The sequence below is a fragment of the Pleurodeles waltl genome, chromosome 7, assembly GCF_031143425.1.
Source record: "Pleurodeles waltl isolate 20211129_DDA chromosome 7, aPleWal1.hap1.20221129, whole genome shotgun sequence".
Lineage (NCBI taxonomy): Eukaryota > Metazoa > Chordata > Amphibia > Caudata > Salamandridae > Pleurodeles > Pleurodeles waltl.
In genome coordinates, this window is record NC_090446.1 from 448137028 (window position 1) to 448151423 (window position 14396).

The 14396-nt window shown below is 45.0% G+C and overlaps 1 protein-coding gene across 1 annotated transcript in view; it reads right to left on the reverse strand.

Moving 5' to 3' along the window:
- The window catches only part of LOC138304166 (eukaryotic translation initiation factor 3 subunit C-like), a 349228-nt gene that overhangs the window by 94587 nt on the left and 240245 nt on the right, over nt 1–14396 (reverse strand). Inside the window, exons 12-15 of the mRNA XM_069243993.1 lie at nt 6702–6827; nt 6358–6451; nt 2383–2570; nt 1743–1967 (exon numbers count right to left, since the gene is read on the reverse strand). Of these exons, the coding sequence (XP_069100094.1) occupies nt 1743–1967; nt 2383–2570; nt 6358–6451; nt 6702–6827 (633 nt within the window). The remainder of the gene's footprint in view (nt 1–1742; nt 1968–2382; nt 2571–6357; nt 6452–6701; nt 6828–14396) is intronic.

Genomic DNA, 14396 nt, shown 5'->3' on the forward strand with positions numbered 1-14396 from the left:
ATTCAGTATTTAGGTGGCATCCCTGAACCCTAGAATCAGATTCCTGTCTACCTAAGAAGAGCCAGACAAAACAGAAGTTGCCCTTCAGAGAAGAGTAAAGACACCAACTGACTTGGCCCCAGGCCTACCGGGCTGTCTGCAGCTTCCAAAGAACCTGCACCCAGAAGACGACTGTCATGCAGCCCAGTGACCCCAAGAGCCTTGGAAGGACTGCCTCCCTTCAATAAAGAACAAGAACTCCCGTGGACGGCGAACCTGTCTAAAAGAAACCATCTCCAGAGAAGAAGTTGTCTGCCTGAGAAACAGCGAAACCACCGCCTGGAACCACCCCTGCTCCCAACAACCCTGGACTGAATCAAATGCACCCAGTAGTCTAGTGAAGGTTCCCCAGCTCTTTGGACTAAGAGCCCACTGAAGGCTGACCCCTGCTAGACTCCACAGCAACGCCTGCTGCCTAAATCCGAGGACTCCTCCTGACCGGACCTGCCTGGTAAGCAATTCCCAACACCGAAAGACACCCTTGCACCCGGAGCTCCTGGGCCTTAGTGAGCTGGACCGTCGGTGCCCCTATGTCCCATAGCATCTCAACTTACCTGGGCAGGAGTGGGTTGACCTCTCCTGGCCAGAGGCTGCAGTCCGTTTCTGAAATAATTCCCCACCCCCCCCTCATTAAATAACATTGGGCACCCAATGCTGTGTTGGCACTCTGCACCTGGCCACCTCTGTGCCCCTGAGGGTGTCAGTTTAGTACTGCCTTGTGACACCCCCCCGCACTTAACCCAGCTTGAGAAGATTACTTATTGACCCCAATTTACTCAGCTCAAAGCAGCGCTTCAGTGGATACTTCCGGTCTCCACTGGATAACATTGGGCACCCGCCGGCCCTGTGCCACTGAGGGTGTAAGTTATCTTCTGCCTAGCCCCCCCCCCCCCCAGTGTTTGCCTCAACCCCCAGAGACCAACCACTGACACGTCAGTACTTACCTGGGAGCAGCACGTCTTCTATCCCCCCCCACCTGCCCCCGACTCCCCAAGTCTCCACTAACATTGGGCACCAAATCAGACTTTGACTTCTACACCTAGCCACCACCATGCCACTGTGGGTGCACTCTTGGTACCAACCTGAACCTTGCTCAGTGTTAGTGTAAAAGACTGAGATCGCTAGTCGTGTACTTACCTTGAAACTGCATTCTTGTTTTCCTCTTACAGGATAACATTAAGGACTCTGAAAATTGCACTGTGTCGATTTTTGAAACAGTAAAGCAATTTTAATTATTAACTGCTTACTTTATAACGTAGTTCTTTGGTTCATGTGTATCTGCAGCAACATATGCCATCGAACACTTATTTTTCTAAATTGGTCTCGGATTTAGTCTAAGTGTGTGCCTCATTTATTGCCTCTGTGACCACAACAAATGCTTAACACGACTCCTTGATAAGCCAAACTGTTCGCCCACACTACCACAAAAAGAGCACTAAACCTTTCAATTTCTGCCTCTATAAACCTTTGGGGATCCACTAGACTCTGCAAGATGTACTTCATTTTAGTGCACTATATAAAGAGCCAGCTTCCTACACCAAGAATCAACGAACCAAGATTCAGGTGCATAACACAAGGAGAAGCAAGCTAAAATGATTGGCCTGGTGCATAACACAAGGGGAAGCAAGCTAAAATGACTGGCTTAAGTAGAGTTTGCATCCTGGACTCTAGATTTGTGTATACCGAAGAAAGGGCAATCTCACCTGAACAGGAGGATCAGCATGCTGGATGTTGTCCTGCAGATGGGACATTAACATAAGGTCTCTTGCTTGGAACCAGCGGTTGTGAAGAGCGTGGTGGTAAATGTGGCACAGAATAGCGCAGGTACGAATACGATCAGTGCGATCCTTGGCATAAATGTACTTGCAAAGCCGGTCCATCAGCACAGCACTGTCCTCTGCCTCATTCTCTGCCTGATCCTGTTCAGACTGAAAGGCAAAAGAAGATGTGGAACCTTTTTTTCAACATGCAACAACTCTATCCCTAATGTCACTAAGGCAGAAGACGTTTTGTGGCCTCAATAGAGTGGATCACCAGTTACTGTAACATGCTAGCATCAGCTAGGTGACGATTTAGTGAGAGAACCGATATTCAAACTAACAAGTCAGAAGCAGGACTGGTATACACTATTGTGGGAGAACCACAACACAGCAAAAGGGTTCCTCTAAGGCTCCACTCAAGTCTCAATAGAGAACTCCTGCAAGACAGAACTGTACATGCAAGCCAGAATACTATACAATAAATCCCTGGCAGTGGCATGTACAGGCCCAACTCAATAACAGTCTATTTCCCAACCAACCTGACCCCAGTCCCCAAGCTAGACACTTGTGCAAGCTTACATACCTTAGACTCTTGTGCTTTGGCAAGCTGGCGTTGGTGTGCCTTGTAGTCAAATTTGAAATAGGTGTGCATGATGCGGCGGAGGTAGATGCGGCAGATCTCATCAGTTGTGCCTTTTTCCTCTAGGTAATCCAGTGCACGGTCGATCACCTGGCACACTAGAGCCTCGTCCTTTAGGTTATCCACATACTCTGCAATGAGTGAGAGTGTTATCAATCCTGAACAGGAGTTTCCTATCTACAAGATGCAAGTCAAAACTAGTACAGTTATAGCAACTGCTAATGGGATGCATAACTAAACCATTAGCTTAAAAAGGAGGCAATCGGGAGAAAGGTTCAAAGTAAATGCATCTCTTAATGGGGTATTAAAACGCATAGGACCACAAGGCAGAAGCAACGGTTACTTGTAATTCTAGTTCTGCCACAAGCGTACTGTAGGAAAGTAGCATCTTTCTGACATAGTCACCCCCACTTTTTTCCCCTGTGTCTGTGTTTAGACTGTACTGCACTGCGATCCTGCTAATCAGGACACCAGTGTCTGTGCTCTCTCCTCTAAATTTGGTTGCTGGTAAACCTTTACATAATTGGCATACTGATGCACCCATTTAAGTTCCTAGTATATGGTACTTAGGTACTCAAGGCATTGGTACTCCAGGGGCTCTAACATGTATTATGCAACCCAGGAGTCCATGCAAACTGAGTATGCAGGCCTGCCATTGCAGACTGCGTGAAATGGTGCAAGTATCTTTCCCTTTAGATATAAGGTTTACCTTATATTGCGGTCACTGCACTTGGACACTAAGTCACTCATCTGGTAGGCCCTTCTGCCCAAGGGCATGGTGCATGTCCCCAAGTGTGAGGGAAGTCCTGCAGGAGCAGGGTGCCCCTACAAACCCCAGACTCCATTCCCTGGGCTTTGTAAGTGCAGGGAAGTCGTCTTAAGGTATGTAGTGGGCACTGGTCAATACAAGTGGTCCAAATACATAAAGGTTTCTCAGAACCTAGCATGTTTGGTATCAAACATGTTGGAATCATGCAACTAAACCAAATCCAGTGTTAGTTGCATGATACTATTTACTCTGGGGGTTACTTAGAGGATCCCCCAGTTCTGCCTGTACAGCCTTACGGTGTCTGGCTGCCATCGTACTTAGCTCCCAACCCGAGACACTGTTCTGCTCTCCTGCTGAAGATCCTAACTCAAGCAGAGCAGGCAGAACAAATAATTTCCTGCATGAGAGAGGTGTGACTACCTCTCCCTTTGAAATATGCATCTGGGGGGGGGGGGGGGGGGGGGGGGGGGCAGCCTCTGAGAGCCACCAGATTGCTTTGAAGGGCACATTTGGTGCCCTCCTTGCATTATCCGGTTTGCACCAGTTCAGGAATCCCCAGTTCCCACTCTGGCGCGAAACCATACAAGAGGACAGGGAAGTGACCACCCCCTGTCAAGCTCCTCCCAGAGGGAGATGCACAGAGCTCTGCCAGGTGGCCTGTTAATTCTCCCATCTTGGAAACAAGGTAGACCGAGGCATCTGGGAGCATCTGACTGGTCTGACCAGGTAGAGGATGTAAGGAAATGCCTCCTTGGCATGGTTACCCCCTGAATTTTTGCCTTTGCTGATGCTAAGTTTTGATTTGAAATTGAGTTGAGGCCTGCTAACCAGGCCCCAGCACCAGTGTTCTTTCCCTAACCTGTACTTTTGTATCCACAATTGGCACATCCTGGCATCCAGGTAAGTCCCTTGTAACTGTTACCCCTGGTACCAAGGGCCCTGATGCCAGGGAAGGTCTCGAAGGCCTGCAGCATGTCTTATGCCACCCTGGGGACCCCTCACTCAGCACAGACACACTGCTTGCCATCTTGTGTGTGCTAGTGGGGATAAAAAGACTAAGTCGACATGGCACTCCCGTCAGGGTGCCATGCCAACCTCACACTGCCTATGAAGTATAGATAAGTCACCCCTCTAGCAGGCCTTACAGCCCTAAGGCAGAGTGCACTATACTATAGGTGAGGGCACCAGTGCATGAGCACTGTGCCCCTACAGTGTCTAAGCAAAACCTTAGACATTGTAAGTGCAGGGTAGCCATAAGAGTATATGGTCTGGGAGGCTGTCATGCACGAACTCCACAGCACCATAATGGCTACACTGAAAACTGGGAAGTTAACAAACACCCCAGAGGGCACCTTAGAGGTGCCCCCTGAAACCTTAACCAACTACCCGTGTAGGCTGACTGGTTTTAGTAGCCTGCCACACTCGAGACATGTTGCTGGCCACATGGGGAGAGAGCCTTTGTCACTCTGTGGCTAGTAACAAAGCCTGTACTGGGTGGAGATGCTTATCACCTCCCCCTTGCAGGAACTGTAAAACCTGGCGGTGAGCCTCAAAGGCTCACCCTCTTTGTTACAGCACCCCAGGGCATTCCAGCTAGTGGAGTTGCCCGCCCCCTCCGGCCACGGCCCTACTTTTGGCGGCAAGGCCAGAGAAGATAATGAGAAAAACAAGGAGGAGTCACTGACCAGTCAGGACAGCCCCTATGGCAACCTGAGCTGAGGTGACTCTGACTTTTAGAAATCCTCCATCTTGCAGATGGAGGATTCCCCCAATAGCGACAGGAATGTGACCCCCTCCCCTTGGGAGGAGGCACAAAGAGGGTGTAGCCACCCTCAGGGCTAGTAGCCATTGGCTACTGCCCTCCCAGACCTAAACACACCTCTAAATTCTGTATTTAGGGGCTCCCCAGGAACCTAGGAACTCAGATTCCTGCAACCTAAGAAGAAGAGGACTGCTAAGCTGAAAAACCCTGCAGAGAAGACTGAGACACCAACTGCTTTGGCCCCAGCTCTACCGGCCTGTCTCCCCACCTTCTAAAGACACTGCTCCAGCCACGCTCTCCCCAGGGACCAGCGACCTCTGAGGCTGCCTTGTGTGATTTTTTTTGTCAATGTGTTTAGCCTCTGTGCCTTTCGGTTTAGTTACCTTCTAAAATTTCCTCATGGCATCCTTAGCCGCCTTCTTCCTGCTTGCTCATTTAAGCGTTTGCTTCTAAAATTTCGACATCCAACCCTCAGTGGGCTGTGTCTGCCTCTTCAACGTTCTTGTCATCATCGCTGGACAGTGTCAGGCTTCTAAGAGACATCTGTGGTTTTTGGCTGCTGGACATGGTGTTATATTGTTTGTCTTTGTTTTCGGCATACCTTCAAGGTCTTTAGAACGAATAAGATGCAGCCTCACAGTCATCATCTTTCAACAGGTAGAGGTTACAGATCTAGTGATGGTCTTGATGCAGACTTGTGGTGGCAGTTTGGTCAAAATTGAAAGTTTTTTTCCAATGGCCCCTACCTTGCCTCATTCTCCGACCACGTGTTGGTTCCAGTGGGGTCCACTGTCTAAGGGGAGAGTGAAGAGTCCCCATCTCTCTCTCTCTCTGTCTCAGTCTTATCTTTTGAGTGGTTTGACGACTTGCTGTATTTCTGCTGAATTTTCAATTTTTTTCAAAAAACTTTTGGAGCTCCTCCGTTGCTTGCAGACCCAACAGCAGAAAAAAAGAATCTGAAGGTGGCCACTACGCACAGTGGAGGCAGCCCCATCTATAACATGGACGAGGCATGGATTGGTGCGCCAAAACGGAGGAAGCAATATATATATATATATATATATATATATATATATATATATATATATATATATATATATATGTCCAGGGGCTGTTCCCGTAAATATGAACATTTGAAGGAAATAGTGGACACACTACGGCCTGGATGGTTGAAACTGGGGTTGTTAGGATCAGAGCGCCAGCTTTTTTTTTTTGGGTGGGGTGGGGTGTTGGGGGGGGGGGGGGGGATTTTGTGTGTGTCTCCACATATTATTTCAAAGTGCAATTCTTTAGGGTAAGCCTTTTAAAGCTGTTTTCTGCTGCAAGGGGTGTGTCCCCTTTTCACTGCAAAAACGACTTATATAGCACCAACAGACCTTCAACTCACCCTGAGAATGCGGGTCGGTGTTCTGCATGATCTTGGTGAACTCCTCATCCATCCGCTCCACAAGTGTCAGGATACAACCTCTTACACGTAAAGGCTGCAGGAGGCAAGTGAAACAATCAATGAGTACAGGAAGTCTTTGTTAGCAGCTTTCAAACGCACATGAGCATACCGGTTACAAAAGTTAATACTGAGCAATCACCATTCCCATAGCATTTAGTTGTTGCTGTCATGTTATGATGCCACAAATGTTGGTATGTAAGGATTACCACTTAGTGTGCCCCGTGACCCATATGTTACCCATCACCCTTAGTACCAGTAGCGCATACACTCTTGCATGGTGTTACCTGCTCCATATTGGTCAAGTTCTCTGAATCCTCAGTGATGTTTTCTCCAATGAACATATTGGAATTGGCAAAGAGAATGTCGAGCAGCTCGTTAATGCAGTCCAGGCATTTCTTCCACATTTCAGGCTGTTGAAAGGAACCAACATATTGTAACACATTTGGCTTTAGACAGAAGAAGAAAGATGCAAGACAAAATGGAACACAGGAGAGAGCAAGGGAGAGAGGACAGGAGGCAATATGTATTAGTTGGTGGGTGGGGGAAGCATGCAGAGGAAAAGGAATCCATTTCACACCTAAAACAACACATTGTGGTTGGGAAGGAGTAAAGGGACAGATGAGGCAGAGCATTCCACCACAGATAAGGATTTAACCACATCCTACAAAGTCGGAGGATTTTCATATACATATCTATTTTAGAGAAGGTTCGTTTGTGCACAAGCCTTGAATAGCATCCACAGTACTACTAATAGGATTTGAGCTCTGCAATGCTTTATTGAAAAGCAGACCAAATCTAATGCAAAATGGTGTGTGTGTGTGTTAGTTAGGTTCCCACTTTAAATATATAAAACCATAGAAATTCCCCAGTTAGTTATTTATTTCTAGCAACTATAACCCGTACCCCCTCCATGCAGGTTTTTCATCACATATTTGACTGCAAATATTACATTGATATTATCAATGATGTTATCAAAAACATCATGAGTACTGTATTTTGTGGGGTAATTAGCAGTGCACAGTGTTTTACAAAAAACATTGCCCACGAGACTTGGCCCATCTGAGAGTTTGACAAAAATGAAGTGTGGACTTTATTTTTGGTTTTGGAATTTTTGCCAAATCCACTGAATAATGAGGCAAAAATTCAAAAGCACCAGAGCAAAGGGGTCAGGGTGTCTATACCATGGCCCCTTTTCTTTATTTTCTTTACATTTTTGCTTGGGACTCAGCTCAAGCAGAGTCCTAACATTGCTGCCAACACGTCCTTATTTGACCTCAACATGAGATTGGGAGGGGTTGCGAATCCTTCGTGTCTCTAAATATACAAATTTGGATTTCCTTAAAATTCTCAATAACTACTGAACGGATTTACACCAAATAACAAAAAGGGCTTTTCTGGACCAAGAGCTACCTTTCCGCCAAATTTCATGGAATTCCGTGCAGTAATTTTGGAGCTATCGCTGCTCAAAATCCCTATGGAAAAGTGAATGGGGTAAAAGTTAAGTGACATCAAAGTTATTAGCAAAACAAAAAAGTTATTTCTATAGAAACTTGGTTTTACTTTTAACTATCTAGTGGCAACCACCACTAGGTTATATTATATATGGAAAATGTCACTTACACAGTGTACATCTGTTCATGGCATGTTTCGCTGCAGATTCACATGCTATGCACAGGTCCTGCCATCTAGTGTTGGGCTCGGAGTGTTACAAGTTGTTTTTCTTCGAAGCAGTCTGAGTCACGGGACGGAGTGACTCCTCCTTTTCGGCTCCATTGCGCATGGGCATCGACTCCATCTTAGATTGTTTTCCCGCAGTGGGTAAGGTAGGAGTGAAAGAGTGTAAAGAAAAATATGTCCATACAATGGAATAAAGTATATACATATGTACAAATTTAAAATGTAACTTCAACGGCTACAGGCTCCCTGGGAGGAGGGAGGGTGCATGTGAATCTGCAGCGGAACATGCCACGAACAGATGTACACTGGGTAAGTGACATTTTCCGTTTGATGGCATGTGTAGCTGCAGATACACATGTTATGCATAGGCTACAAAGCAGTTCTCCTCCCATAAGCGGTGGTTAGCCAGTAGGAGCTGAAGTTGCTTGAAATAATGTTCTTAGTACAGCCTGTCCTACTGAGGCTTGTTGTGTTGCTAACACATCTACACAGTAAAGCTTGGTAAATGTATGGGGTTTTGACCAAGTGGCTACTTTACAGATTTCTGTGATTGGTATGTTTCCTAGAAATGCCATTGTTGCTCCTTTTTTCCCTGGTGGAACGTGCTTTTGGTGTTACTAATAGCTGTCTTTTAGCCTTTAGGTAACCGGTTTAGATGCACTTTACTATCCATCTGGCTATGCCTTGTTTTGAGATAGGATTACCAGTATGGGTTTTTTAGAATGCAACAAAAAGCTGTTTAGTCTTTCTAAATGATTTTGTTCTGTCAATGTAATACATTAAAGCTCTCTTAATGTCTAATGTATTGAGTGTTCTTTCTGCTACGGAGTCTGGCTGTGGGAAGAAGACTGAAGTTCCACTGTTTGATTTAAATGAAATGGTGAGATGACTTTAGGTAGGAATTTTGGGTTTGTGCGAAGTACAATTTTATGTTTGTGTACTTATATAAAGGGTTGTTCAATAGTGAATGCTTGTATTTCACTAACTCTTCGTAATGAAGTGATTGCAACAAGGAATGCTACTTTCCACGTTCGAAATTGAATTTGGCACGAATGCATGGGTTCAAACGGTGGACCCATGAGCCGTGTGAGTACAATATTGAGATTCCATGAAGGTACTGTTGGTGTTCTTGGAGGTATGACACGTTTTAGACCTTCCATGAAGGCTTTGATGACGGGCACTCTAAATAGAGACTTGTTTTGTATATTTTGTAAATAGGCTGAAATAGCTGCGAGATGTATTTTAATGGATGAAAAAGCTAATTTTGCCTTTTGTAGATGAAGTAAATAACTTACAATGTCTTGTATGGATGCGGGAAGAGGTGTTATGTGTTTTGATTGGCAGTAAAAGACAAACCTTTTCCATTGGTTTGCATAGCACTGCCTGTTAGTGGGTTTTCTTGCTTGTTTGATTACTTCCATACATTCTGGTGGAAGATGTAGATATCCAAACTCTAAGACTTCAGGAGCTAGATTGAGTATTGCTGGATTGGGGTGCCTGATCAGTTGTTTGTTTTGTGTCAACAGATCCGGCCTGTTTGGTAGTTTGATGTGTGGTACTAGTGACAGGTCTAACAATGTTGTGTACCATGGTTGACGTGACCATGTTGGCGCTATAAGTACGAGCTTGAGTTTGTTTTGACGCAGTTTGTTGACCAGAAATGGGATGAGCGGGAGAGGGGGAAAGCGTAAGCAAATAACCCTGACCAGTTGATCCATAGAGCATTGCCCTTGGATAGAGGGTGTGGGTACCTGGATGCAAAGTTCTGGCATTTTGCGTTCTGGCTGTTGGCGAATAGATCTATGTCGGGTGTTCCCCATTGGCGAAAGTACTTGTAAAGTACTTGTTAAGAACTTGTGGGTGAATTTCCCACTCGTGTGTTTGCTGATGATCCCGGCTGAGATCGTCTGCTAATTGATTGTGAATCCCTGGAATATACTGTGCTACAGGGTGAATGTTGCTGTGAATTGCCCAATGCCCAATTTTTTGTGCTAGAAGACAAAGTTGTGATGAGTGGGTTCCTCCTTGTTTGTTCAGGTAGTACATTGTCGTCATATTGTCTGTTTTGATGAGAATGTGTTTGTGAACAAGAAGAGGTTGAAAAGTTTTTAGTGCTAGGAATACCGCTAGCAGTTCCAAGTGATTTATGTGAAGTTGTTTTTGTTTGGTATCCCATTGTCCCTGAATGTTGTGATTGTTGAGGTGAGCTCCCCAGCCAATCATTGACGCACCTGTTGTAATTATGGTCTGAGGCACAGGGTCTTGAAATGGCCGCCCTGTGTTTAGATTTGTGGAATTCCACCACGGAAGAGACATGTATGTTTGGCGGTCTATGAACACTAGATCTTGAAGTTGACCGTACGCCTGTGACCATTGTTGTGCAAAGCACTGTTGTCAGGGCCGCATGTTTAGTCTTGCATGTGGAACAATTGCAATACATGATGCCCTCATCTCTAACATTTTTATGACAAATCTGACAGTGTAGTGCTGATCTGTATGTATCTGTGTGATTATATTTTGGAATGCTTGCATTATTTGGGCTTGCTAGCGTTTTTAGAGTATTTAGTATTGCACCTAAATACTGTTGTATTTGCGACTTTTGGTAATTTGAGAACCCTAGCGTGTGCAGGGTTTGTATTACGTAATGCGCATGGTTTTGACACTGCGTATGACTGTTTGATTTTATTAGCCAATCGTCCAGATATGGAAAGACATGTATATGTTGTCTTCTTAGGTAGGCTGCGACTACCGCTAGGCACTCTGTCAATACCCTTGGAGCTGTTGTTATTCCGAAGGGTAACACTTTGAACTGATAGTGCTTTCCTTGAATGACACCTGAGATATTTTCTGTGCGCTGGATGGATGGGTATATGAAAATACGCATCCTTGAGGTCTAATGTTGCCATGAAATTGTGTTTTTGAAGTAGGACTAAAACTTATTATTCCACCCAGAACACCACCTGTTCCTGCTTGGAATCTCAATGTTGTACTCCCAGGACTAATGGGCCCACCTTTTGAATCCATGCATTCCTGTGAGATTCAATTATTAACCTGGAAAGTTGCTTTCCTAGTAGCCATTACTTCATTACGAAGAGTTAGTGAAATACAAGCATTCACTCTTGAAGAACCTTTTTTCCAAGTACACAAACAAAGTTGTACTTAGAATTAATCCAACATTTCTGCCAAAAGTTGTATCACCTTTTCACATAAACCAAACTTTGGAATTGCCAGCCTTCTTCCCACAGCCAGATTCAATTGGAGAAAGAGCCCTTCACACTCTACCTTAAAAGAGCTCTAATGTATTATGTGGATAGAACAAAAGAATTCAGAAAAACTGAACAGCTTTTCGTTGCAGGGAATCCTATCTGTAAACAAGGATTAGCAAGATGGATTGTTAAATGTACACAAACATGCTACATTAAGGCAAAAAGAAAAATTTTTAATCACACCTAAAGCTCATTCCACTTGAAAAAAAGGTGCATCTATGGCATTTCTAGGAAACATACCAATGGCAGACATCTGTAAAGCCGCCACATGGTCCACACCACATACGTTTACGAAGCATTACTGTGTATGTGTATTTTCAAAGCAACAGGCCAATGTTGGTCAAGCTGTCTTAAGAACATTATTTCAAACAACTCAAACTCCTACAGGCTCGCCAGGTCATTCTTTGGGTTGAGTAACTGCTTTGTAGCCTATGCACAGCATGAGTATCTGCAGCTACACATGCCATCGAACGGAAAATGTCACTTTCCCAGTGTACATCTGTTCGTGGCATGTAGTGCTGCAGATTCACATGCACCCTCCGTCCTCCCCGGAAGCCTGTAGTCGTTGCAGTTTTTTCTAATTTGTACATATGTATATACATTTTCATGAACATCTATTTTTACTTACTATTTCTATACAACATTTCTATTATTACACTTTATCACTCCGTCCTACATCCTTTTGCAGGAAAACAATCTAACAATGGAGTCAATGCCCATGCACAGTATGACCAAGAGGAGGAGTCACTCGATCCTGTGACTCGGAAAATACTTCTTTGAAGAAAAACAACTTGTAACACTCCGAGCCCAAAACAAGATGGCGGATATGTGCATAGCATGTGTATCTGCAGCCACACATGCCATTGAACATATATTTTTTGTATCGATATCTATCTCAGGGTAATCCATTAACACCTTAAGAAATTTGCAAAGGAAAAAGTAAGGACCACTTTCATGTGTGTCTCCATGCGTCTATTGTAACAAGAAAAGGTTCAGGGGCACATTCATCAGAGACACCTGCTACTCTACTGCCACACCTTCCTCCTTGGCCTTTATCAAATGCCACCACAAATACAGTCACATCATGACAACTAAGGAACAACAGAACACCTGCATGCCAAATCCCAAGTGAACTCCTTTCCACTGATTGTGTGCACACAACAAACACATTAAAAAGGTTATGCCAAGATCCAGATAAATAAGGAAAACATTTCATGTAACAACCTGATTGCAGCTTCTAGAATGATAGATTAACGGGTTGTGCATACACTTTCAATCAATCAACAAATCTGTACAACGCCCCGCTAATCAATGTGTCCCAGCGCTGCTAGACGCATTGAACCTCAGTGCCAAAATTTGCTACTTCCAACAGCCAGGTCTTGAGATGGCATTTGAAGATAAGTTTGTCCTTTAACACCTGAAGATGAAAGGGGAGCGAATTCCAAACTGAGCAGCAAAAAAAGAACAAGCATTGGCAGAGCCAATAGGTCTCACCTATACAAGAGTATTGTCATTATGTTTTTACCATGTGGCTGCTAGAGAGAAGTGGGTTGGAGTGGACTGGAGAAGGGTGGGGTGGACTGAAATGGGGCGAGCTGGATTGGTCTGGGGTGAACTGGATTGGGGTGGGTAGACTGGAGTGATAGGTCAGGGTTTGGGTGGATTGGACTGGGGTGGGGAGGACTGAATGAGGTGGGGTGGGGGGGATTAGATTGACTGGAGTAGAAGGAACGGATTAATTGTACTGGAAAGGGGTGGATAGGACTGAGTGGGGTGGACTGGACTCGGGTGCGGTGTACTCAACTGGAGTGGGGGTGAACTGAACCTGGATGGGGTAGGGTGGTTCGGATTTAGGTAAAGTGGGGAGGATTGGAGTAGAGTGTGGTGCAGTGGGGTGGTCTGGAGCAGAGCGGAATGATTGAAATGGGGTGGGGTGGACTGAATTGTGGTGGGATTATTGGATTGGAGTTGGTGGACTGGGGTGGGGTGGGGTGGATTTGGACTTGGGTGGACTGGGAAGGGGTGGATAGATTAAGATGGGGTTGACTGGGTTGAATGGGGTGGGCTGGGTTGAATGGGGTGGACTTGACTGAGTGGGGTGGATAAGATTGGAGTGGACTGGAGTAGGGTGGATTGGAGTGAGGTGAACTGGATTGGTGTGGGGTGGACAGATTAGAATGGGGTGGAAAGATTGGAGTGGGGTGAATTAGAGTGGTTTTAAGTGAGTTGGATTAGACTGGATTGGATTAAAATAGAATAAGGTAGACTAGACTTGACTGGAGTGGGGGGAATTAAGGTGACTGCATGGGAGTAGGATGGATTGGTTTGGGATGGACTTGATTGGAATGGGGAGGGGAAGAATGGATTGGAGTAGGGTGGGTTGGACTGGAGTAGGGTGGATTGGACCACACTGGTGGAGGAAGCTGGCTCTCTATATAGTGCACTAAAATGAAGTACACTGTGCAGAGAGTCCAGAAGATCCCCAATTGGCTTGGCAAAGTAGATAAGACTAATGCTCTATTTTGTGGTAGTGTGGGCAAGCAGTTGGGCTTATCAGAGGGTAGTGCTAAGCATTTGTTGTACTCAGAGGCAATAAATGAGACACAAAAATAATAAATCCAAGACCAATTAAAAAAAAAAAAAAAAAAAAAAAGAATTAATTTTATTGTTTCAAACCCAAGAACTTCGTAATCAGGTAAGTAGATTTTTAAGCACAAATACCTTGCAGTTTCAGAAATCAACACTTTGTGTGTGCAATTTTCAGAGGTCTCTCAATGTTATCCTATGGATAAAACAATGTTAGGCTAACAGGCGGTTAACAACTACTTACGAGGTCGAGCTCAAGAATGAAAAGTTAAGTACTGGGCACCAATCAAAACCACACCAGCAGGTCACAGCGGGCAGCACTAGGGCAGCCAGGTGCAGTAAGGCGCAGAGTGCTCAATGGTTCTCTAAGGGAATTGGACCTAGTGACAAACAGGCTCTGGCTAGACAGGGACAACAAGCACTTAGGGTGCTCGAGGACGTACATGCACC